The following is a 25,671-nucleotide window of genomic DNA, read 5'->3' as shown; positions in this document are numbered from 1 at the left end:
CAAAAAATAATGATAATTCATTTATATTTTAAATAGTGGGTGGCAGTAAATGATTTTTTTTTAGAAAATACAAAAAAATATTAAATTTAAAAAATTGATAAAAAATTAAATTTATCTTCTAAAACTATTATAGCTCGTGCTATCAAAAAATACATTTTATTGAATCATAACTAAATATAATACTGAAACAAGCAAAAAACAAAATTAAAATTATTATTTTAAACTGATTTCAAATATTTTTGTTTGCAAGTGGGTAATCAGTATAACCTTTAGCACCTTATGTAAAGAATGTTGATCTATCTACCTTGTAGTTAATTTCATAGCCATTTTAAACTCTTTCAGGTAAATCTGGGTTAGAAATAGATAATGTTCCAAATGAGACAGCATCACAGATATTGTTTGATAAATAATTTTTCATGTCTTCAATAGAAACATTATCATTTGCAATTAAATTTCCTTTACATAATTTTCTCATTATTTCAAAAAATGTTTCAGTTGGTATTTATTTAGCTCCATCAGAAGAATCATCCCATTAGTTAACACCGTGTCTTTTAACTTCTATGAAAGCCAAACCTCTGCTATCTAGCTAAGGAATTAAGTATTGTAATAAACTCATAGGATCAGAATCAAACATGTAATTATTTCTCCCTGTGGGTGAAAGTCTAATAGCGACTCGATCAGATCCAAAAACACTAATCAAAGCATCTATTACTTCTAGACAAAACCTTGATCTATTCTCAACAGATCCTCCATATTCATCTGTTCTATCATTTACCCCATCACGTAGGAATTAGTCAACCAAATAACCATTGGCTGCATGCAGCTCTACTCCATCAAATCCAGCTCTCTTTGCATTAATAGCTCCTTATTTGAATTCGTTAATAACCTATTAAATTCCTTCTTTTGTCAATCTTTCTGGTTTTCCATATTCTTCATTGTTTGCAAAATAATTTTTTCCTGGAACAGGTTTGTCTGTAGAAGATATTGGTGCTTTACCTCCAGTTTAGCTTAAACTTACTGCCCTTCCACAGTGCCAAATTTGTAGCATTATTAAACCCCCTTTGCTATGAACAGAGTCAACCACTTTTTTCCACCCTTAAACTTATTCTTCAGAAAAAATACCAGCTGATCCTATTTAATTTTTTTTAAGTTTTTAAAATAATTTTGAAATTTTGTTGACTCAGATAAACTAAATAAATAAATACCTGGAAAACAGTTACTCAAAGGAGAAATTTAACTACACTCAGTAATAATTAAACCAAATGAAGCTCTTTAAGTGTAATACTCTACTAATAAATCGTTAGGAACTCCATCATCAGGATTAGTTCTTTGTCTTGTTAAAGGAGCAACAACAAATCTGTTTTTTAATTTTAAAGCTCCAAGCTAAACTTCAGTAAAAAGGTTTGAAATTTGAGAAGACATTTTGTGAGTTTTGATATGTTAGAATTTAATATTTGATATTTATTATTTTAATTATTTAATAACATTTTAACAATCACCGCAACTCTAATTTAATTTACCAGAAGGAATTTTTCCAGAAAATTTAATTACTCAAAAATAAAATTAAGCTCTTCAGACTCTATTATTATATTAAAAAATAAATTAAAGAACATTTTTATTATTATTTGATTTATTTATAATGAAAACTTAAAATTTTACATAAATTATTAAAAGATTTTAAATGTTTTTTTTTTTTAAGTTGTATTTTGCATTTATAAATGCTTGTTTAAAATCAAGTACTTTAAATACAAATTTATTTGAACTTTTCTAATAAAAAAACATAGCAATTATTTTTTTCTAGATTAATTAAAGAAAAAATGTGTTACAAAAATTTAATTATAACTCTAATATTACTAAATAATGAGTAAGTAACTATTTTTAATAAAATGTAAATAAATTAGTTAGTTCTATTTTAAATAGTTTTTTTATTACAATTTTAAAATCAACTTAAATTTTTACTATGTTGTTATCAAATTATATTCAAATTAATAAATATTAAATAAAAATTCTATTTTTAATTTATGAAAATTAATAAAATTTTTACATTTACTACTTCAAAAAATAAATTAATAAATAAATATTATATTTTATTTTTATTTTTCTATCATTTTTCCAAATGTTATATAAATTAGATTATTAATTTAATACATTATTGGAATATCCTAATATAATTTATCTCAAAGGCTAATATAAAATCTAATCAACAAAAAACCAAAAAACAAATTAATTAAAAATATAAATTTTTAAAAATTTATTAGAAAGATTAATATTTTTCATATATTTTTTTTTCAATTATAATAGAAAATTTTTTAATGAATTAATTTCTATTTTTTTTTCCATATTTTATTTAAATATTTAAATTGTTATATTTTATAAATTATTTATGTATGTTTATTAAAAAAAGTAGATTCTTTAAAAAATTAGAAAAAATCATTTTAAAAAAACTTAAATATATATTTTGCTCATTTATATAAATTAATGGTATAAGATTAAATATAGAAATATTTGATTTATATTTGACATAAGTGATATAGAAAAATTAAATTTAATAATAATTTACTTAAATAATGTGTAAAAGAAAGCTTATTTACCTTTTTTAAATATTAAATTGAAATACTTAATTTATCAAATGATAAATTAATAACCAATAATAATTAATGTAAAAATATAATCAAAGAATTTTATTTCGTAGATATTAATTAATTTACAATCATTTAATATATCGAATTAATGATTTGAGATCGCTTTTAAAAAGCTATACATATTATAGTAAACAATTTCTCTAAAAGATTGAATAAATAAGCAAAATATCACATAAATTGCTAATAAAATGGATGTCGAGGAGAGAAAAGAGCTGCTAAGTCTAATATTTGACAGCGATATTATTTATTAGATATCCTACAGCATGTGTGTGAATGCTTTAAAGTATTAATTTTATTTCACTTGGAATATTTTTGGTTTAAAAACTGCAAACTATTTATTTTGATTTCATTTTTACATGATATTAAAGAAAATCAGACAAGTTGAAACAAGAAGAAGACCTCTATGTTATTGAGAAAAATCTTGCAGAAATTAATGGGTTTTTTAAAGAAATAAAGAAATAAAATAATTTTAGTAATTACATGAATTTATTGAGGTATTTAGAATATGTTCAGAAGCCTAAGTATTCTACAGTATTCAATTATGATGATGATTCTGATTCTATTTTTTTTATAATGAAAGGTATAATTTTTTTGTCATCTCAATTCAAGATAGTCATAAAAATTGTTAATATTTAATAAAATCATTTTTAAATTAAATTATTGTGTTTTTCTAATTTATAGGATAGGTTTGCGTACTTTTGCCTGATACAAATTATGAATTCAATAGATATTCTATGGATATTAAAAGAAGTGCTTAAAAGAAATTACAAAGCTTACAGAATAGACATAAAGAGCTAAAAAATATATTTGAACAGCATGACAATCCAAATTTTTCAATTAAAAGAGTTTATAAAAATCCAAGTGATGATGATGACGATGATGATGGAGATGAGTAAGAAGATGAAGAAGCTTAATAGCCTTGGGGATACGATATACAAACCATTAACTTAATTCATCCATAATTTTTCTGTGCTAAAGTCCTAAAATAAAATGAATATTTTGGTGAAATTGGTGTAGAGTTTAATATACCAAGATCAGCCACAATAGTGTGTAAGACAGATTGTGAATTTGCAATATTACCTGCAAAAGCTTATTCTACAGAGATAAACAATAAATTTTATTCAGAAGATGTAAATATTTTTTCTTTCCTTTCATTACCAAAATATAAATGCAAAAAAAGCTAATTTAACTAAAAAATAATTGAGCATCTATCAATAAGTAAGATTAAATAGATTTTGTTTAAAAATAATTTATACCTTTGCTATCTAAATAGAAAATAAATATAATAGTAATAAGTCTTTTAATATTTTTTAAAATTGCTCAATTATAAACATATTCGCATTAATTCATCACTCTAAAATTTTATGAAAATATTTAAACATTTTTAAAATAGAGGTTTGTGTCTAGACTAAGAGATATAAACTATATGTTCAAAACTATGAGCAAGCATATGATAAATATATTTGCTAGCTAAACACATGTTTAAATATGCAATAGTCACACAGATATTTTTAAAATGAATGATACAGCTGATTACATATATTTTATTGAGAAAGGATAGGTTGAAATTTATCAAAACTATTTTTACTAAGATTTAAAATTACCAAGTGAAGATATGGATGTTAATCCTATTTATTAAGATCAGACACAAGTAAATAGCATTTCTGAATTTCAGGTATATAAACTGAAAGCAGCTATTTTAGGTAAATGCAATTAAATAGATTTACAATCAATCTTTAAATTATTTTGATTAGAAAAGGGTTAGTATTTTGGAGAAGATGGCATAATTTATAAGAGACAACAAGGAATAAGAGTTACATCAGCCTATGCAAAAACTCAGTGCATTTTTCTTAAAATTAAAAAGGATTTTTTCTATAATAATTTCAAAGCTTTTATTGAGTGTGACAAACTTAGCGAAAGTATTATCCAAGAAAATCTAAAAACAATAAAAATGAAAACTTAGGAAAATGAAGAATACGAATAATATTACTGTAGTTTAATTAGCAAAAAGATTAAAGAGTTAAAGCACTCTAAAGATAATGATAAGAGAACAAATACTCCTCAAAATAACAGATAAGATACACAAATTTCAGAAATTATGAAGGAAGAAGACGACATTTTGAACACAAAAAAAATGAAAAAAAATTTGTTTGAGCTATATAAGGAAGAAAAGACATGTTAAATTTTTTAAAGCAAAAATACACTAACTCCTATAACAACCTATAAAAGAGATCATTTGTAAATTTCTCCTTTATCCATTTAGAAGAGATCTACTTTAAAGTTTGAAAATGAAAATTATAGCCAATTTGATAATTTCGTTGAAGATTATTTATACCCTGAAGTAAATATGAACTTAAACCCAAATCTATTTATCAAGTAAATTACTACACAAATAGTAGCTATTTTTTTTATGTTTTTTGGTAATTTTTATTTATAAAAATTAGGAAAATGAAAAAAAAATATAAAAGTGGGAGATCTGTTTCATAAATAACTTTAAAAACACCAAAAGAATAACATAACTTGGAAACTCCAATAAACACTTACAATTAATTTACTGAATCACACTCGTCTTTAAAATTTAAAGGATCTTAAACATTTAATAACACCCAATAAATTGTGAATAAACCACAGACAAACAAGAACAAAATACAAAAAGCCAGATCAAATTAGCAGACTCCTATGAAAATAAATTCCCCAAATCATTCCAGAGCTTAAAGTGCTTTAATCTAAAAGTAAATAAATGTTTATTTGTGAGATTTTAAATAAATAAATAATATATTTTTAACATAGTTTTAAAAATTGCATCGTTGAATAAAATCAATATCATTAAAATTAAAATGACGCTAATCAAATTAATTTATCTAGAAATGGGTATCTTGGTATTGATCATAATGACTTTACTATAAAAATTGTACAAACAGGTGATATAGTTTAGGATTTTTAAAGTCCACCAAAAATAGCCAACTTCATTGAAAGCTCAAACAAGCAGTAGTAACTATAATCAGCAGCATATAATTAAGATAAATACAATTAATTTGATAAACTTACTACTAAAAGCTCTTTGTATTATATAAACACTAAAAGAAGTGCAATCCATCATAAGTCTGCTTCTTAAGGAGGACCTTACAGTATTACTCGCTCACTTAAAGAAGATAGCAGAAACAACTAAATAGATAAAAATAATAACTTAAATAAATCTAGAAACTCTTAATCTTAATCGATACTTTATGAAACAAAATAAAAAAACACTGTAAAAGAAAGATATGGGATAGATAGTAAATTTTTGATTAAAGAGAAGCTAAGTTTTCTTATAAATGCAAAAGAAAAAATAAATTAGCATTCATAATAGTTATATAACAAACCATTAATTAAATTCAAAAGCATAACTACTGTACCTTACAAAACAGGCTAAATACCAGTAAATTAAATAAAGAAATTTTCAACTTTGAATGCCCAGGATTTAATTAAAAGTATAAACCAAATAAACACATAAAATAATAATTTAAACAATTCTAACATTAAATCTCCTCTTACTGCTAAAGTAAAAAATAATTAATAAAACTCTAGTGTTTCTTCTTTCTTTACCTTCATGTCTTAACCAAAAAGTAATATATAGAATAGTAATTACTTAGGAATTCATAAAAAAATAAACAGCTTTAACCTATAAAATTAATGAAATATTTGTATTATTTATACTCAAATTCTATTCAAATTTTTATTTTCTTTCAAAAACTGTAAACTTGAAATGATTTTATTTGTAAAGTATTTATAAAAAATAGATAACTTTTTCTTTTTATTTATATAGTAGTTTATTCCTAGAAAACTTACATTTGAATTATAATATTTTTTTTGAATTAATTAACTAATTAATGAAGAAAATGTTGAAATAGAACATTATATGAATTCTTAATCAAGGCTAAACTTTAGTTAGTTGTTTAATAAATATAATTAATTTTGATTATATGAAGTAAATTAATTAACTATTTGATTAATAATAAAATTAACTACAAAAAACTATTAAGAGTTATTTCATTCATTTTATGTTAATAAAAATTAAATTAAATAGTAATAAAGATAAAATCATAGAAGAAGAAGAAAATTTTTTTATTAATAACTTTACAAAGAGAATAACCAAAAATCAATTAATTATTAATTTAAATAGTTCTACTTTAAACAAATTAATAATTAATTACTCTAAGAGGTAGGATTGAAATAATTTGTAATCAAAAGCAATCTTTGAGAGAAGGATAATGAAATAGCTTCAGAACAGTCCTATAGAAACAGAATAGAATATTTCAACAAAGAATAATAATAGACAGTCTCAAAATCTGCTTTTTAAAAATGTGCCTTCTTTTATCATTAATGGGCACAAGGGGGAAGATTAAGATATTTAAGCAGATGATTAAGAGTCAGTAAACTTAACAGAAAATCCATTAAACGCTATGGATAACTCAGAAATTTTTCGGAAATCAGTTAAAAGATCTCCTAGCCCTAGAAAACCTATAAAACCTTAATTATTTTAAAACGAATAGAACAACCCTGAAAACATATTCACAAAAAAATCACAAAACAATATATTGTATCAGTAAAATAGTTAAAATAAAATGGAAGAAAGTTTAAAATACCCTTTATAGATGGAAGATAAATTAGCTTAGCTTAGCTTTAATGGGTGTAATTATAACTCTTAAACTATGGGAACAGGATAGTTGATTAAGTAATAATCAAAATATTTAGAATGCTAAAGTCCTTAGCTATCAATTAAATATGATCATAGAAAGTCAAATGATGCAAATGCTATAAGCCCATTAAAAGAAAGTACTTTTGCTCAAAATAGGCCGCGGTCAATCACAGATTTCACAAATCCTAAGGCAAAAAAAAGACTAACTCAAGTAATAAAAAGTTAAATAGTCGAGTAATTATAAGTTAAACAATAAGAAGATTTTGAGAAAGGAAATAAAATTATTATGAAGGTACTTAAAAACTCTTTAGATAGGATGCAAAGAATAGAACTTCAGTTTAAAGAATTCATATATAAAATTCTCCATAATTCTCAAGTAAGGAATCTCACTCACTTGAAGATAGAAGCATATGACTTAATAAAAGATAAAGCTTTTTTTTTCAAATAAAAGCAAAAGCAAAAGCAGCACTCCAAATTCATTTTACTCCTTAATCGAATTTTTAAAAAAACTAAGCGTTGGTCTATTTTAAAAGTATTTATGCCAACCTCCTCGTACAGATTAATTTGGGATGCTATTTAGATTATTTTCACAGTGTTATTTCTTTTTTTCTACTCTATTTTAATATTCTTTGGGTAGGAAATACAAACTAGCTAAAAACCTATCTAAGAATTCTTTTAACTAGCACTTTACCTTTTTATTGGTGATATTGTAGTCAATTTAAACACTGCATATTTTAATAAGGATTTAATAGTTTTAGACAGAAAGCTCATTGCAAAAAAATATTTTAAGTCACTATTTGTAACAGATACTATATGCGTTATTATGCTAATTTTTAAAATTATTTTTACTTCAAGTAATATCTCTCCAGGAGTTGATGACTAATTTATTTCTTAATTTAAAAATGCCCTAGTATTTTCAAAAATATTTGGTTTAAAGTAAAAGAGTCACATGTTATAAAGTGTTTCTGCCCTTAAAGACTCCTAAAAGCACTTGCTTAGACTTGTAAACAATATTCTACTTGTCGTCTTAGCTGCTCATATTGGTAAATTCAATAAATATCTAATTTTCTTAGTTATAATTCATAAATTAAATTATTAGTGAGTATTCTGTGGTATTAATTAGCTTTAATTGAGGGATATTATAATTTTTAAGTTACTTGGATTACAAAAATTTAAATTTAAAATGAAGATTGGTACACAAAATATATTTATTCATTGTATTGGTCAGTAACTACTATGACTACAGGTATGCATACATATATATATATTAGGCAATTGATATGATCATATTAAACTTCTTTATAATATAATATAGTTGGCTATGGAGATATATCAGCTTGTAATTATATTGAGGCTTTATTTGTTTCAATTATGATGATATTTATGAGTTGTGTTTTTGCTTACTCTATCAATAATATTGGTATCATACTATAAGCTATTGAAAGAGACACTTAAGAACTAACTGATAACGTTGCAACTATTTAAAGGTAATAAATAAATTAATTAGTTAATTGTTTATTATACAACTTCTTTTTAAAATAAAACATTATTATAAATTAAAGGTCAATTTAGTTCATACATTAATTTTTTTAATAAATACTTACTAACATACATCTTAAAATAAATTTTATATCATACTTTATTAACTAATTTATAGTTAGTTAAATTAATATTTTAATTAGCATAAATAAAAATATTTTATTATATGAATAAATTTAATTTAGTTGATTTTAATTAATTGATAAATAAAATTGGAATTAATTAGTTTGTTTTTTACAAATAATTTTTAAAAAAATAAAGATATTTGAATAGAAAAAACGTTAATGTTGAATTAAAGAGTCGTATCAGACATTATTTATATTTTTTGGCTGAAGAATAAAAAGATAGAAATAAAGAAATAGAAGATAAGGTTTTTAACAAGTTATCTAATAAACTAAGGGAGGAAGTGACTAATGAGGTCAACAGTAGAGTTTTAAAAAAGTATTTGATATTCACTAAATAATTTTCAAATGAGACGATTAATAGAATCGTAATGATTATGAAAGAAGTGCTTGTTTCTCCTAATGAAATTATTTTTAAAGAAAATTAAGTCGATGACTGTGCGCTCTATCTTATAGAAAACGGAATAGTAGAAATTTAAAACTAAAAGTAAGGTTCAGAAAGTTCAATTGTTATTAACACTTTAACTTAAAATCAACTATTTGGGGAAATATCTTTATTTTCGGGTTTAAGTAGAACTGCAACCGCAAGAAGTGTGAACTTATCAACTCTGTACAAAATATCTAGACAAGATTTAATTGACGTGTTAAAATAAAATGATGAGGATTTTTAAAGATTTAAAATGATAAATGAGTAGATTATTTTTTATAAAGACTATTCTTCTTTAGGTCTTGAATGTTACACATGCAAAAAGTAAGGACATATAGCTTCTTTGTGTCAACTAACTCATCTTAACAGAGATAGATAGTTTGTAGCATTAAAATATTCATTTTCTCTATTTTAACCAAGAGAAAAAAGCGAGAGAAGAAAAGCAAAATAGTAAATTTTTAGATATTAAAATAAAAATAATTTATAAATTAATTTTAAATAAAGGAAACTTGTCATTTTAAACAAAAAAGAGTACTTAGAAATCAAAAAAAGGTTATTTTCAGATTAGAGTGATGACGATGATGAAGAAGAGAGTTCATTTGAAACAAGGTATGATGGAGTTAATTAATATTAAGATGAAGAAGATGATTCAAATTCTTTTGATAAGACAAGTGTCACTAAGTCTGAGTTTTGCAATGTGGAATATATCTTAGATGATGAAAGTTTTTAGGAGAAAAATATCATTTAGTAGAGAAGTAGAATGCTTAATTTAGATGACATCGATCGAAGAAATTCAGAATTAGCTGTCTCAAGAGATTTGGAAAATTCTATGATACAGTCCAAAAATGCTCAAAAGAAAAGATAAACCATAAAATAAACTTCTAAAGAAACTAATAAAGAACCTGTTAAAGAAATTCTCGATGAACTCAATGAGAAACAAGAAAAAAAATTATTGAATAAAATTAATAAAAAAGTGAATAAAAAAATAGATAAACTAGCATAAAAGGTAGAAATTCGTCTATCTTTAATAGAAAACAGCAGTATTTAATTACCAATTGAGGCAGTTCAATCTAGTAGAAATAATTATAAAAAGAGATATACGAGTAAATCTGAAAGAGATACAGCTTCTATTGAGTGTCATTTGATTGATTAAAGAAAGGACAGTGATCTCGATATAAACACAAAAAATCTAAATATCACAAAAACAATTGATTATGATAATAATGAACATAATATTTCATCCATAAATTGTGCTGATTTAGATAAACGTAGTGATAGGAGTATTTCTACTAAAAGTAAAAATTTTAACATCAGATTCTCTAGAATTTAAAACAATGATAATAATAATAATATCTTTAGTGAGAGGGAAGATTCAAAAATAAACAGAAATAATAATAAAGAAAAAAAATCGATAATTGTTAATAATCTCAACGACTAATATATGTAGCACCTGTCCCCGTACCAGCAAGTTTAATAATAAGGAGAAAAAATAAGCTAAATTAATTCAAACTAGCATAACGACTATCAATATTAACAAATCAACTAATAATTATTTTAGACTTAAAACGATAAAGAAGGCAATATTATGGATAATTTTGATATCTAGAAGGAATATTCAAAGTTTTTTCCCCATAATAATTTATCAAAAATTTTGGATAAACTCAAGTTCTCTCTTAATCAAAGAAAAAATAAAGCAAAGGCTTAAAACATGAACAAGTTTAATCGCATTATTAACGATATTAAAGTTGTCAAAGCAGTAAGAAGATTAAACTTAATAGTAACTGAAGACTATAAGCATAACTTGCTTATAGAATATAATCCTACGTGTGTTGCTTATGGAATTGGGGCCAGAGCCAATAATAATTAATTACCTGTTAGGAAAAGCCAAGAAAAGTCAATATTTGATATAGCATGATATTTCAAAGCTAAAAATATTAAATTTCTAAATTTAATCATAAAACTAACTAAAATAAAATAAAGTTTGTGATATATTAATTAATTAATTTATATATTTTACAAATAATAAATTTATTTTAGAAAAATTAACAAAATATTATTTAACAAACTGAGTGAGTAAGTAAGATCCGAATTATTATAAAAAATATATAATTAGTTAATAAATATACAATTAGAATTAGTTTATAAAAATTATTTATATGTTGGAATATGATTAAATTAGTAAAAATTAAAATTTGTAAATAAATTACATAAAAATTATTCATCATAAAAAATTATTTTTGAAAAATTAAAAAAAACAGTAGACTCGCACACATCATAGTGTGTCGGTATTTTGATTTCCCGATATATCAAGTTTCAAAAATTTAATTAAACGAAAAAGAAGATATTATAAATTTTCAAAATGAGATATTGTCTTTATACAATAGTTGAAGTATTTTATTATAAATTACCTATCGTTCTTTTATATCTTCTATCTTTTTTGATTTGAATTCACTATTTAATTTAAATAAATTTATAAAATGATTTATAAGTAGAAAACTGTCTGATTAAATGATTGATAATATATTAACTTCTAAATAATAACTCACTTTTATTCATCTAAAAATTAATAAATAAATAATTTTTAATTTTAAGAAAAAGATATTATAGATTATCAAAAATAAAATACTCTCTTTACACAATTCTTTAAGTGTTTTATTAGAAATTATCTATATTCTGTATTTACTTGCATTCAGTATTTATTTTAAATAAATTTATAAAATATGATTTATAGGTTGAAATCTGATTAAATTAAAGATAATATTATAACTTCTAAATAATAATTAATTTTTTACTTATCTAAAAATATTTATTCAATTTTAATTACAAGAAGAAGAAGAAGATATTATCAACTCTCTAAATGAAATACTATCTTTATACAATTCTTTAAGTATTTTAATATAAACTATCTATTATCTTCTGCCTCTTTTGATTTTTCATTCATTATTTAATTTAGAGTTTTAAAATTTTAAATAAAGGAAATCAATCAATAATTAAAACAAAAAAGAAAAATTTTGATAATCAATATTTTAAAGTTATTTATTATAGTTAAATAAGCAATTAAGTAGTAAAAACTCACTAGGTATATACAAAAGCTTGCAAACAAATAGAAAGGTTCCATTTAAGTCTAAATTTAAAATAGTAAAAAATAATGAAGAGGTGGGAGGAATAGCAAAAGAATAAAGTTCATCAATCTCGTATTAAAAACGTTAAAGCTGCTGTTTCAAATACAGGAGTACGCAAATCAGGAAAACTCAATAAATCTTTAAATGATTCTAAACAAATATCGTAAATTAAGAGTCCTGCATAATAAGGTGTAGCCTACGAAAATTAAAATTCAATAAGCGACTACTATGAATCCGAAAAAAATAATTTAGAATCTATACCATTGTACAGAATTTTAAAGCTCTAAAATTTACAGCGATATGCCAAGGAGTTAGTATCAAGAGGTTATGGCTATGATTTGAAGAAATTTAATTACTTAAGTTAAAATTAGCTAAACAGCCTTCTTGATGAAATAAGAGTAAGAAAATACAAATAAAAAAGAATCATTAATTAATTACACTTGATTTTAAACTAGGATTAAAAATAATTTTTTTAAAAATTCAAGGTTTAACCTGGACATAAGACAAAATTAATTGATTTATTAGATTTAATATCGAATGAGATGATCCCAGAAATAGAGAATAATTCTATGTGGAATGCATTATCTCCTGGTAGCTAAGCATAAAATTATAATTAGACTCTTTAATCAAGTGGAAAATCTATGAGTAAGGCAAATTCTGCGAAGTAAATTCCTTCTAAGTAGCATTTTTATGCTCTAGGAAAGTAGCCTGCAACAACTAAAAATTAAAGGTAGTAGAATATTGTTCCTAATTTGCAAAGAAAAAACTCATAGCCTCATGTATCCACATAGAACAGAGCAAATCACCATATGTATTATCAAGGAAATTAAAGATAAATAAAATCTCATACTTCTCATGTAAAGAAGCGCACAGGATAAAACATTGGATATGATTATTTTATAGACAGCTAAGATGGCAATGATGGATATGATGAATTTTAAGAAGCTATTGAAAGTTTAGTCAATTAGTATAATTTTGCTAATAATCGTTAAATATTTAAAGAAAATAAATAGACTGATGAGTCCTTTAAGAACGTAAAAAGAAAAGATTAATGAATATGCAATATATATTTAAATTTTAATTTATTTTATTAGGAATTACAAGAGTTAGATTTAGAGTTTGAATTGGAGTAAAATATTGGATACAGAAATTAGGCGCAAATGCGTGCTAAGGTTGATAAAGCAGTCAACTAAGTAAATAAATCATATTCTAAAACTCAAAGTAACTATGGTAGTGGAAATTCAATCACAAGTAATTCAACTTCTACTAAAAATCCTTCTCTAAATAATTCTAAGACAAATCAAACCAGCTCAACAATAAGTGGAAGCTCAATAGCATAAAAATCTGTTAACAGTACTTAAATAAACAATTCAAAATAATAAACAAGCTCAATCACATGTAATCATATTCAAATTTTTAAAAAATATATGTATTTATTAATAAATATTATTAAATTTAAGAGACAAAACCATAAAGTTCATAGACATAAAAAAGACCTAACAGTGGAACGTAAAAAGCTCAAAGTATTAGCTAAACTTAATCTTCAAGAGAATCTAATGAGTCCTATCATTAAAGAGCAGTTAGTAATATATAAACTGGGTCTGCTAAATTAACAGATAAAGATACTCTTAAAGGTAGTAAAAAAGACAGTTAAATTATTAGTCTTCCAACTAAAAAGTAGGAAGAAGAAAAATCTAAGCTTTAGTAAAAAGAAAAAGAATTAGATTTTAAGTAAAAGTAGGAAATTGAGAAACTTAAATAAAAGTCAGATGGAGGTAGCAAAACCCTTGCTTAAACTGCTAAGGATTTAGCAAGTTAACTTTAGCATAATGATTAGCCATAATAAAATTAGAGTGGAATTCACAAGAAAGGAAGACCCCAAACTGCAAAATATTCAAGAAATGTACCTTATGTTCAAGATGACTAGTGCTTAATTGTAGAATATGATGAAAATGATCAATTAGTTTTAAATTATAAAGAAAACCGTTTGATAAAAAGTATTATGAAAAACATCAAGAGCAAAAATAATGTATTAATAAAATCAAAGAAAACTTGATTTTGATTGAGTAATTTTTTATCTTTTTTAAAAAATATAGGATAACAGCGATGAGTTAAATCCATAGTTAGATTATGATACTATTAAGCATATGTATATGTCCTTTGATGGTGGAAAATTGACTTCAACTTTAGTAAATTTAGATATAGAAGAAATGTGCTTCTGCTTTGCATGTGCTATTTTAAAGCATATAGAGCATGGTGAGGAAGCTGAAAGGGCATTTCAAAATAATAAGATGTATAATAATTTACACTAAATTGATGAAGAGCATGAAGACCATATTAGTAAAGAATAAAATTCCTCAAAGAAAATGAACAAGCAAGACATTTCCATGGATAACTCTACAAGTCTTCATGATACTTCTGTTCAGTCAAATGCTAACAATACCACTTCTAACAATAATTAGTCTTAATAAAATAATCAAAATTAGCATATTATGTAACATTAATATAATGATACTTCTCTCAATCGAACAACTAATCCTATTGAAGAACCCACGATGATTCATGTATTTACTTTTTTAAATAAAGCAACTCATTTAATAAATTAGTTAACTAATTTTTAAAAAATGATTAATAGGATGATTATAATTAAAGCATCATTAACGCTGATGCAGAGAAATATTTAAAAGACGATGATTAAGACTATAGATCAGCAGAAAGATAATTCCCACAATAGATGAGTATAAATAATGGGACTTTTAATTGGAAACAGAAAAAGAGTCTGTCTGATATCAGTGAAAGAACTCATGAAGTTTCTCATTAAAACAATAAATCGATTACAGTGGACTAATCCAACGAGTAATCAGTAAACTAGAGAAATAATTTAACTAATCTAAACAGTAGAAAGTAATTTGAATAAAGTCGCTAGGAAATGGAAGAAATTTTGAAAGAATCCCTACTAATGAATGTGCGTGATAACTAAAGTTTACGTCGCAGACTAGAAGTCGAACACCATGATGACGAAAAAGAATTTGAATACACAGAAAACGAAGAAGATGATGAGGATGAATCGAACTAGGATATGCATTCAAATCTTAAGAGGAAAGGTTTTAAAAATATAAAATAAGAAGTTGGAAATTCTAAGGTCCCTTACGATGAATCTCTTAACTTATATTTGGAGAAGAATCCAAATAGTGAAGATGAAGAAAATGAATTTTTGTCATAGAATATTAACAAAGAGAGCAGCCAAAAGGTGAAAAATAATAAATATGATTTAGACGATACATAAAATTAAGAAAAAAGCCTATAAGAACCAGAGTCATTTAACTAGGATTACAACCAAGAAAACTATGAAGAAGTGGAGAGTGAAGGTGAAATAGAGGCTGATAATGAGTAGCAGGAAGTACCTAATAATCAGGAACCTGCTGAAACTGACAGCTAGTTGAATTTCTCTACGATATCTAGGTATTCAATGGTCATACCAAATGACGACATTTCAAACAAGAGATTATTTGATAAGACTTACAATTATAAAGAAAATAGTGATTAAATATTCACTTAAAAGCCAACAAAAGAAACTATACAAAATTACTGCAAAAATGTATGCATTTCTTGCTAATTAGAGAAGCAGATTCCTATAATAGCTCTTGTTTACATCGAAAGGCTTTTAAATAATAGTGGTTTTTACATGACCCCTAAAAATTGGAGAAAAGTGACAATAACTTCTATGATAATGGCTTCCAAAATTTGGGATGATGAGTCTTTTGAAAATAAAAACTTTTCACAGGCATTCCCTATGTTTGATGTGATATAAATCAACGAAATGGAAAGAGTCTTTTTGAATTTTATTGACTACAATCTATACGTTAAAGGAGCCGATTATGCAAAATATTATTTTATATTGAGAGAATTTGCATAAAAAAACAAAAAGTCATTCCCATTGAGACCTTTAGATTTGAAAACTATTTTATACTTGCAAAATAATGCAAACAGAGCTCAAAGTAACCTAAAAGAAATGTATTAAAACCCTTTAAACAAGAGCTTTTGAAATAAAACAAAACAAAAAATCCACATATCAAAATAAAAATAAAAAACCCATTTATTTTATTTTAAAACAGAAAAGCTAATAAAATTAAACATTTCAATTAGAAAAATAAATAGATTATATTATAAATTATGCATTCATAAATAGATTTAAAGTAAAATTATCTGCATATGATTTTCTTTAAATTAAACAAGCTATCTATCTTGTTTAAAAATAGTTTTTAAAAACTATTTTTTATTTATTTATTTATAAATTTATTTGTTTTTATTTTCAAATTAAAATTATTTTTCATATTCATTTTAATCTTCAAATTTTATTTTATCTAAAAAACGAAAAATCCAATTAATTAATTAATCGTTTTTTAAAAAGGAGATTTTTGAAATCTTTATTTTTTCGTAGAAGTAGGTAGGCTAGCATAATCAATTTTTGTTAGTAACAAAAAAAAGCATTTGGCTTTTAAAATTTAAAAAGTAAAAAAGAACAAACACAGTCATAAAAATATCTTTGATGAGATTATTAATATATTTATTATTAAATGAATCATTTTTATATACTTTTTATGAATACTTTCATATCTGTAATTTAATCAATAATAATAGAATTTAATTTCAGCAAGGATTATGCTCTGTAAATCCAATCTGTATTTAGCAGTATGGACATTTATGATAAACATCCTAGCAACTATTTATGAAAAAAGGTACAAAGCAAATAAAAATAGGAGATAGCACGCATGCATATAAGCAAGTCCATTTATTAGCCTCACATTTTATTTCTGATTTTCCTATTTTTCTGCAATTAGCACATTAAACTTCAGAGCTATTATAATTTCCACTAAGGTCATTAGGTAGATTTATACAAGTTTTTTATTGCTCTAAATTATCCTTGATAGAATTATTTAGATTTTAATGGTAGAAATTCTCTTACTCTTAATAATTGCTTGCCATTTTAGGCACAATTCAAAAATCTGAAAACTTTTTTCAAAGTGAACTTGACTTTTTTGTAATACTTTTTGTAGGAATATTTAAAATTAACAAATAACAACTTTTACTTATATTAATTAAATAATGGTATTGATTAATCAATAAATTCATTACTGATAGAAAGTAAGATTATTCTAATATTTTTTAAAACAATTTAGTAAAATTAAAATTTTAAATAATACCATTAATTATTCCTTTAAATAATATCATTAATTATTGTTTTAAATTTTATTTAGCCTTAAAATATTTTTAAATGAATCCATTTGAATAAAAAACATTCATTTTCTCCTTAAAAGTAGTTTTTTTAATTAAATAATTACTAAGAAACATAGAATACAAAAAGAAATAAACCAGTAGTTTTTCTTAAAATATTCTTATTTTATTGTGAAAATAATTATTAATTAATTAATTAATTAGTTTTTTATAAATGTTTTTTAAAATAATATTAAAATTATTTAAGGTAATTTATTTATTCAGCTAATTAATTAATTTATAACTTCAAATTATTTTTTAGATTATTATTAAAATTTGATATCTTTAAAAATATTTATTTAAAATAACTAAAATATTAAATATGAGCTCCAAAAGAAATAGTTAGTAGAATTTGCCTGCATAGCAAGCTTAGAAATAGCCTAATGAATAGCAAAACAAAAATACTTAAAATCAATAAAGCCATCAACAATAGCAATAGTAATAGTAATAATAATAACAGCAACAGCAACAATTTTAGCAATAGTAGCAGTCTAATTAATAACATAGGCAATCTTAATAGCATTAATAATAAATACCTTAATAACAACAGGATCATGCTCAAAATCCTTAGACATAGATGTATTAGAATTCAGCTTAATAAAATAAACCAACTAAATTGTAAGAAAAAAAATCTAGCCAAGCTATGGAAAATGCAGAAATAAATGAGTATATTAAAAGTTTTCTCAAATATAATTCATTTTAGAATACATTAGAATGCTTCGAAGCTGAGATAAATGCAAAAAGAATGTCAAGCAAATTGCAAGATAAAAAGGTTTTGAAAGAACCAAGCGCAGATTAAGAGAAACCTCGCTTGTATTAAATGCTATAAAATGAAGCAGCAAGAACTTCTAGAGAAAGAAAACTAGAGCAAAATATGAAAATACTCAACTAAAAATATCTTGAAATGCTCTAAGCTTCAAGAAGTTTGTTTTCTATTTCTGTAAAGCTTTTGACAGATTATATGGAAGCCAGTCCACAAAATGTAAAGATAAAACCAGCATTATTCAATATTTTTATTTAAATTCTGTAAAAAAGGAAGAGAAAATTGATGAATATAAAAGAAGTATAGGACAGTACCGGAGACTCGTACTTGAAGAAGGAAAGCCTTCGGAAAAGTAACCACCAAGTAATGAAGTAATTCAAGAGCTTAAAGAAAATATTGTTGATTTATCAAAAAGAATTTACAATCAAACAAAATAAAGAAGCCAAGAATAAGAATAAAACCAAAATCAAGAGGAATAAGAAGAGGAGCTAAATTTAGATGTTTTATAAAGGTAGCTCAAGTCTGAGTTGATTAAACTTAGATTAATGTCTTTAGAAACAGGTCAATCTCATAGATAAGATTATCTTAAAAACCTAATTAAATTAGATATTTTAGATTTAGGACATATTGATAAGCCCACTCATTACTTGATCACTAATCTTAATAAGTAAATTAATTAACTTATTCAAATTTTAAATTCCTTTCTTCAAAAGTTATGACCATTTTGTCAAGCACTAGTTGATTGCTCTAATAAGTATTGTATGCTGCATCAGATTAGGGAGATAGTATATCTTAGATAGAGACACATAAAATGTATTAATTAAGCTTATCATTAAAATTATGAAGGGATAAGAGAAAGGAAGTGTTACTTAAAGATTTTGTTTAGCTGTATTGCATAAAGTAACTTTGCATGATGAGCTTGTGTCTTTATTCTTAGATGAAAAATTGCATTTATGGCTTGTAGATTTACTTAAAATGTCTATTTCTAGTGAAAATCAAAAAGATAGTAAATTACATGTCTTTGTATTAGAATATGCAAGTGCAACTCTAGCTAATTTACTCTCAGATGATTAAATAATGTCTACATTTTATGGATAGTAACAAAACTAAGTTTAAGTAATTTAACATTTCAGTTAAAAAGTTAATCGATAAATTTAATCATTTAAAATAGTTTTTAGATAGCCTCTTGAAGTGCCTTGATTTCTAGAATTCTATTCAAGCAAATAAATTTATACTTAAATCACTTAGCTATTTCACTAAAGACAAGTTTAACTAAGCAATCTTAGAAACAAGCTATGATGAAAAGATAAACTAATTCCTTGATTAAGTTTCTAGAAAAACTGATGAAGATTACAAAACTTAAATATTAACATATCATGCTAGAATATTTACAGCTGAAGTTAACAAACAAATTTTAGACATGGACTAAAAAGATGAATATGAAAGTGGAATGAGAAAAAAATATGATGAAAATGATGATAGTATAGATTATGGTTATGATGATCCTGATTAAGTTATTATTTTTGAGCATTTTAATGATGAATTGACCGATGAATTACTTAAAGGTGTTTATAACAGATGACTTTAATTAAAAATTAAAATTATCATATCTATTAGAATTTTTTTTATTTTATTAAATATTATAATATAATACAAGTAAAAAGTGGTAAATATTATATAATTGTGAATAATTATTAGGATTAAAACTTACTTTTTAATAAATCTATTAATAAATTTGATATATTTTAATTTTATTTAAAAATCTATTTTTATTTATTTTTAGTTCATTTTTTTGCATTTTACATTCAAACTTATTTTGATATAAACAAACAATTTAAAGTTCATTAATTTTTTACTTGTTATTAATTATTAAAATTGAATAAAATCTCTAATTTAATAAATAAAAATTTGATTTTAACCAAATGATTTTTTAAAATGGAAATTTTTTATTATAATTAATAAATAAATGTGTTTATGGATAGGATAAGTTAGATTGAGAATTTGTAAGGTATATATTAAAATTATTATACATTAAGGATATAAGAACATGAAAGAATTATATATAATTTTATATATAATATTTTATATATTAAGTATTATTTATATTAAATTTACTTTTACATAAAATAAAGTTTTCCAAAAATAGCTTTTGATTTCCTCTCATAATTTTATTTATTTATTTTCAACTTTTACTTCATTATTTAGATTAATGATTGTAATTTCATCGTGCAAAAGAAAGAGTTTTTAATTGTTAGTTTGTTCGCTTACTGGTTTAAATTGAGTTAGTTTTAATTTTTTTTCATTTTATTTGTGTTTAAAACTGATTTATTTTATTTAATGTGAAAAAGTTATTAGTATTTTTTTTAGTATATTAGAGTTTTTTGAAATGCAATAAATATAATAATATAATTTTTCATTTAAAAACATTTAGTTTGCTTAATTTAAAGCCAAATAGCAACAAGTTGAGAGGAATCAAATCTTTATATTTATTTATTTATTTATTTATTTATTATTTTATTGATTAGATTGAATTGTTTAGTAAAACTTTTTAAAATGTAAAGTTAATTTTCAATCAATTTTCTGCTTTATTTTCTGTATTTACGGTACTTTTTTCGGAATTATTATTTGTTTTAGATAATTTACTTGGGACTTCTTCATCACTATTTAAATTTAGAGTCTTTGGACCGAATATGCTATTACATCTTTTGAGTTGTTAAGGATTAGCATTTTAGTTATTTAGTTCTTCGATATTATCTTCTAGGAATTTTTTATTTTAATTGAAAAAATTAGATGAGTTTCCAGTTCCAAATTTAGGACTAGTGTTTGTATCGGAAGATTCTTAGGTTGGGGTTCCTCCTACAAAAGTTTAGTTATTAAAGTTTTAAAATACCTTAGACCCTTATAAACCATCTCTATTTTTTTTTTCTTAGGTACCATTGATGTTTTCAGATGGAACAGATATATAGCTTTAACCCAAAACGGTCAATGTTTAAGTAGCTTATTTAGGGGTTTCAGATTGTTAGTTATTTAAAATATTGACTCTGTTGATCATATTTTTAGGATTTTATTAAAATTACTGTTGTTATTATTATCTAAAAGCATTATTACGATTAAGGAAATTATATTGGTTAACAAAAGGAGACTCCATGCTTTCAGTTGCTTAAAGCTTTTAGGTTACCGGTGTCATTGGAGTCAAAGTAACTCTCATATCTTCTTTTAGTATTGGTGTATAGTTAATAAAGTTTGCAGGTACGGATAATCTGAGAGGAACATTAAGCATTTAGTTTGTATTTGCTTATTCATGTACACCAATATGATTATTATTTGAGGATTTAAAGTATGGTTTCATGGGTTTTAAAAATATTTAGTTGTAAAAATTAATAATGTCAATACTTTCTCCTTGATCATTAGTAGTCTTTTTTACTTTTTCTGAGTTGAAGTGAAGGAGATTTTCGCATGCAGAAAGCATTCCTTTGAACTTAATTTCTTTACCTACAAATAACTCAGCACTAATTAAACTTAGTGCATAGATCGAGCAAATGATAATTTGGTCAACATATCTTCTATTCATGAGCTAAAGTTAAGAGCGATAAACATATAACAAAGCTTCCCATATTCTTTCTTAAATTTTATCATCAAGTTCTAATATTTTGCTGATTTCCTTAACTCTAGTTGCTGAATGATAGATTAATCTCCTGCAAATAGTGTGTTCATATGGCTGATCCTTATTTAAATCTTATTAGAATTTTTTTAGAGCGTTTTGCATTAAACATTCTTTTTCTTCCCATATAATGTATAAGAGAATTTGCTTTTCAATATTGAAAAGTTATTGCTTTATGGATTCAGGAATGTGTCTAATTAAATTTTAAAGATAAATATTTCAATAAATAAATAAAACAATTTAATATTAATTAGTTAATTAGTATGTTAATTGATAGATAAATTAATTGTTGATAATAAATACCTATCAAACTTAGCAAAATTTGATATGACCCTCCAGTAATCAAGAGAAGTAATTTTGCTTTGTTTTATGACCATTTCTAGATTAACTCCCTTTATGTCTTTCACAAAGCAATGAGTCATAATACAATTGGCTAAGACAGAAAAAATAAAACTTTTATTTTTAAGCAGAGAAATGAGAACATTTTCTTTATAGAAATTCTTTTATTCTTCATCACTATTTAATTTAAAAGTATTTTATTATTTTGATAAATCTTTTTTAGAGCTAAATTAATTATGAAGGAGTTTTATATAATTTGTGCTATTCTGTTTTGAGTCTAAGTTAAATAATATTCTAAGTTTTCAATTTTATTTAAGAAATCTTAATAAATACTTTATTTTATTATACCGAAATTAAAGATTTTAATAGAAAATTAGTTGATTTAAATAAGACTTGATTAAGTTGATAAAATAAATTAAGGTGATGTCTTTTAATCTTGTTTGCATTATAGAAGTGATATGTTTATAGATAAATCATATTCTTGGTTGCTTTTAATAAAATTTAACACAAAGTATTTAGATTTGTCTCAAATAATTAATTAAACCTTTCTATATGTATTTTTAACAATTAGAAAATTAGATGGAGAGAAAAAATAAAATTGTCTGCTGATGAAAAAAATTAAGTATAATATTTTTTATTGATTAGATACCACCAGTTTGATTTTTTGTAACCTTTATTCGAAGCTTAGTTAATTGAATACTTTAATCAAAAAATTTTTCTTTTTTAGTTGCTTTAATACTGATTTTAATAAATTCTTACAAAACTAGTTAGAACTTAAATATTCCCTCAATTTTTAATTTGATTGAAATTTCAATTTTACTGTGTTTTTTATTAAAGCATCAAGCCTTAAATTAAATTGAAAAAGAGACAGATAAAAAATTAGCTAGAGATTTTTTAGATTAAGAGTGATTATTTATTGCTTATTGCACAGTAAAATTTGTTGAAATAAGATGATTCAAAATTTGATAAAAAATATGTTATTTTTTTAGAATATTTATGTCAGAGTAACATCAAAAAATGTGTGTTTGAAAACCAAAATTTTAATTTTACCTTATCAACTTTTCCAGAACATTTTAGAAGAAGCTTAAAACTTTTTATACTTTATATTCTATTCCATCTGTGCCGCTAACTTCGTTTTTCTTTTTTACAGAGTAATATACATCACGCGCAATTTGAGAAGCTTCTTCCAACAATTAGGATTTATATTCCTTATTTATTTTATTCATAAGTTCCTCAATTTTTTTTATTGGATCTGACTTAGAATACATATTGATCCATTTTGAATTGTCCAAAGCATTTGACAAAGGAGTACTTTGGATAGCAGGAGCGCTTAACAAAGGTTAATGACTCCTTTGGAAAGGCATTTTATAAATATCATGAGGAGTCTTTGGTGTATGAGGGTGTTAAATTTATCCTGCATCTGCTAATAGGCAAGCTTAATTTTATTAAAGTCCGTGATTGCCAACTGGACTAGATGGTCTTTCCAAATCTGAAAGCTTAGAATTTAGACTGAGATTTTACTCATCGTTGTTAAAGAGTGTTTTCTTAAAATAGCTCGCATTAGTATGGTTTAAGTTGCTTATCTAATATTTGCTTTCTTGATAATCCTTAGTAACACCAGGAGGACCTTGCTGAAGATGCATACTTGAAATATGCTTTGCTTTTGGTGTCTGAATAGATTACAAAAACTCTTCTTCCTTTTATAAAAATTCATGCTCCTCAATAATGGGATACTTTTTAATTTCTTTCTCTAAGAGCTTGCTTAATTTTTCTAATGATTGCAAAGAAGAAAATGAATCTGCTATCAAGGCGTTACTCGTATCTGTTATTTAACTAGAAATTTATTATGAATTCTTAGTGGCTGTGTTGGCTAATTCGCTTTCTTTTTCCTCATCTATATTGCTGGCTGAATGTTATGCTTTTTCTTTGGTTTCTGTCAAACACGAAGTGTCACTACTACTGCTGCTGCTATTGCTACTGTTGAGATTTCTGTTCATTTTATTTTCGTTAAGATGGTTTTGCTGTGAGCTTTCTTCCTTGGATTTTAATTGATATATCTTTTCAAAGAGATTCACCAACAGAGAAACGAATAACTCACTTTGTTCCTGCATAACTGGAATTTCGAGCTTACTCTTTAGGAGGATTGCGTTCACCTATTCAGAAACAGTTTAAAAGTTTACATACTACTTCAGATTTGATGACTATTAAGCTGAGTTATGCAATCCAGAATTATGTGTGTAATAATCAACGTTGTTATTTAAAGATTAAGCTGTCTTTCCAGCGTATTTCAAGGCTTCTGAACAAATAAAATGAAGAAGGTAAACGCATTGTTCAATATCAACTTCTGAATTCTATTTAAGTAGCTATTCTTTCAAAAGTAGATAAAGGCGCCAAATGATTCTTTGCATATAATGCTTTTAGATTAATTCTGTTTCAGTGTAGAAGCAGTCTAAAACGTGAGTAAATTTTACAAACAAGCTGTGATTTCTTTTGATAGACTCTAATTTGCTTTATATGACTTCATAGTACTCTCTATCTTTGAGAACTTAAGAGAACTCTGCCATAGTCTTCAAGAGCTAGTCTATTTATCCCCTACTGTAAAATTTATTGCGGAGCTCAATAACGCTCACATTTGTTACCTTTTTTACCTTATTTTCTTCCTTTTGTTTATCACTAGGCGAACTGCAGGAAGAATTCGACTGAACTTCCTCAGTAAGCTTTTAATCTTTTTATTAAAGTCTGATATTTTCCTTGTTGTTAATGCTTTCATCTTAAATACCACTAGCAGAGTATTATGTTTCCTATTGCTAAGGTGTCTATGGACTCTTTTATTTAATCCTGAGCCTTTCAGCTTCTTTTTCACGATTTTCTAATACCATGTAAAAAGCTGCGCATATTGGGTAAACACTTTTTTAATAAGCAGTAAATTCACATGTAGCGTTGTTCAAGTACTGCTCTAAAATATCTTCTATTGACTAATTAATCTCAGGATTATCAAAATACTTTTGAATTATCTCCAATTGATCTTCCATCTGAATTGTCTTTTATATTATGTGAGTTCCTGTTTTGACTGAATTTCCTTATTTTGTTTGTTGTTTGTTTGC

General features: G+C 24.2%; 6 protein-coding genes across 6 annotated transcripts; 4 read left to right on the top strand and 2 right to left on the bottom strand. All coding sequences in view use genetic code 6, as the record gives it.

Moving 5' to 3' along the window:
• Positions 1–229: 229 nt before the first annotated feature.
• Positions 230–1,422, bottom strand: TTHERM_000784329 (FAD/FMN-binding family oxidoreductase; the record flags this gene model as incomplete). The annotated part of the gene is made up of 2 exons (XM_012796535.1): positions 230–1,131; positions 1,206–1,422. 2 exons carry the CDS (start codon positions 1,420–1,422, stop codon positions 230–232), a joined length of 1,119 nt encoding a protein of 372 aa, XP_012651989.1.
• A 1,408-nt stretch (positions 1,423–2,830) lies between these two features.
• Positions 2,831–6,318, top strand: TTHERM_000784328 (cyclic nucleotide-binding domain protein; the record flags this gene model as incomplete). The annotated part of the gene is made up of 7 exons (XM_012796534.1): positions 2,831–2,925; positions 3,011–3,222; positions 3,324–3,772; positions 4,036–4,345; positions 4,397–5,018; positions 5,087–5,374; positions 5,433–6,318. 7 exons carry the CDS (start codon positions 2,831–2,833, stop codon positions 6,316–6,318), a joined length of 2,862 nt encoding a protein of 953 aa, XP_012651988.1.
• Positions 6,319–6,892: 574 nt separating this feature from the next.
• Positions 6,893–11,323, top strand: TTHERM_00784340 (cyclic nucleotide-binding domain protein; the record flags this gene model as incomplete). The annotated part of the gene is made up of 5 exons (XM_001011492.2): positions 6,893–8,363; positions 8,420–8,566; positions 8,636–8,807; positions 9,121–9,858; positions 9,913–11,323. 5 exons carry the CDS (start codon positions 6,893–6,895, stop codon positions 11,321–11,323), a joined length of 3,939 nt encoding a protein of 1,312 aa, XP_001011492.2.
• Positions 11,324–12,382: 1,059 nt separating this feature from the next.
• On the top strand, positions 12,383–16,575 carry TTHERM_00784350 (amine-terminal domain cyclin; the record flags this gene model as incomplete). The annotated part of the gene is made up of 6 exons (XM_001011493.3): positions 12,383–12,928; positions 13,016–13,564; positions 13,625–13,928; positions 13,991–14,559; positions 14,627–15,094; positions 15,166–16,575. Exons 1-6 carry the CDS (start codon positions 12,557–12,559, stop codon positions 16,573–16,575), a joined length of 3,672 nt encoding a protein of 1,223 aa, XP_001011493.2. The 5' UTR covers positions 12,383–12,556.
• A 1,521-nt stretch (positions 16,576–18,096) lies between these two features.
• On the top strand, positions 18,097–20,149 carry TTHERM_00784370 (3'-5' exonuclease family protein; the record flags this gene model as incomplete). The annotated part of the gene is made up of 4 exons (XM_001011495.4): positions 18,097–18,786; positions 18,840–19,234; positions 19,281–19,683; positions 19,739–20,149. Exons 1-4 carry the CDS (start codon positions 18,127–18,129, stop codon positions 20,147–20,149), a joined length of 1,869 nt encoding a protein of 622 aa, XP_001011495.3. The 5' UTR covers positions 18,097–18,126.
• A 990-nt stretch (positions 20,150–21,139) lies between these two features.
• Positions 21,140–25,599, bottom strand: TTHERM_00784380 (retinoblastoma-related protein; the record flags this gene model as incomplete). The annotated part of the gene is made up of 3 exons (XM_001011496.3): positions 21,140–22,421; positions 22,532–22,744; positions 23,618–25,599. 3 exons carry the CDS (start codon positions 25,597–25,599, stop codon positions 21,140–21,142), a joined length of 3,477 nt encoding a protein of 1,158 aa, XP_001011496.2.
• Positions 25,600–25,671: the final 72 nt, after the last annotated feature.

This window comes from Tetrahymena thermophila (genome assembly GCF_000189635.1).
Source record: "Tetrahymena thermophila SB210 genomic scaffold scf_8254719, whole genome shotgun sequence".
Lineage (NCBI taxonomy): Eukaryota > Ciliophora > Oligohymenophorea > Hymenostomatida > Tetrahymenidae > Tetrahymena > Tetrahymena thermophila.
This window is presented reverse-complemented; position numbering and strand designations above follow the sequence as displayed.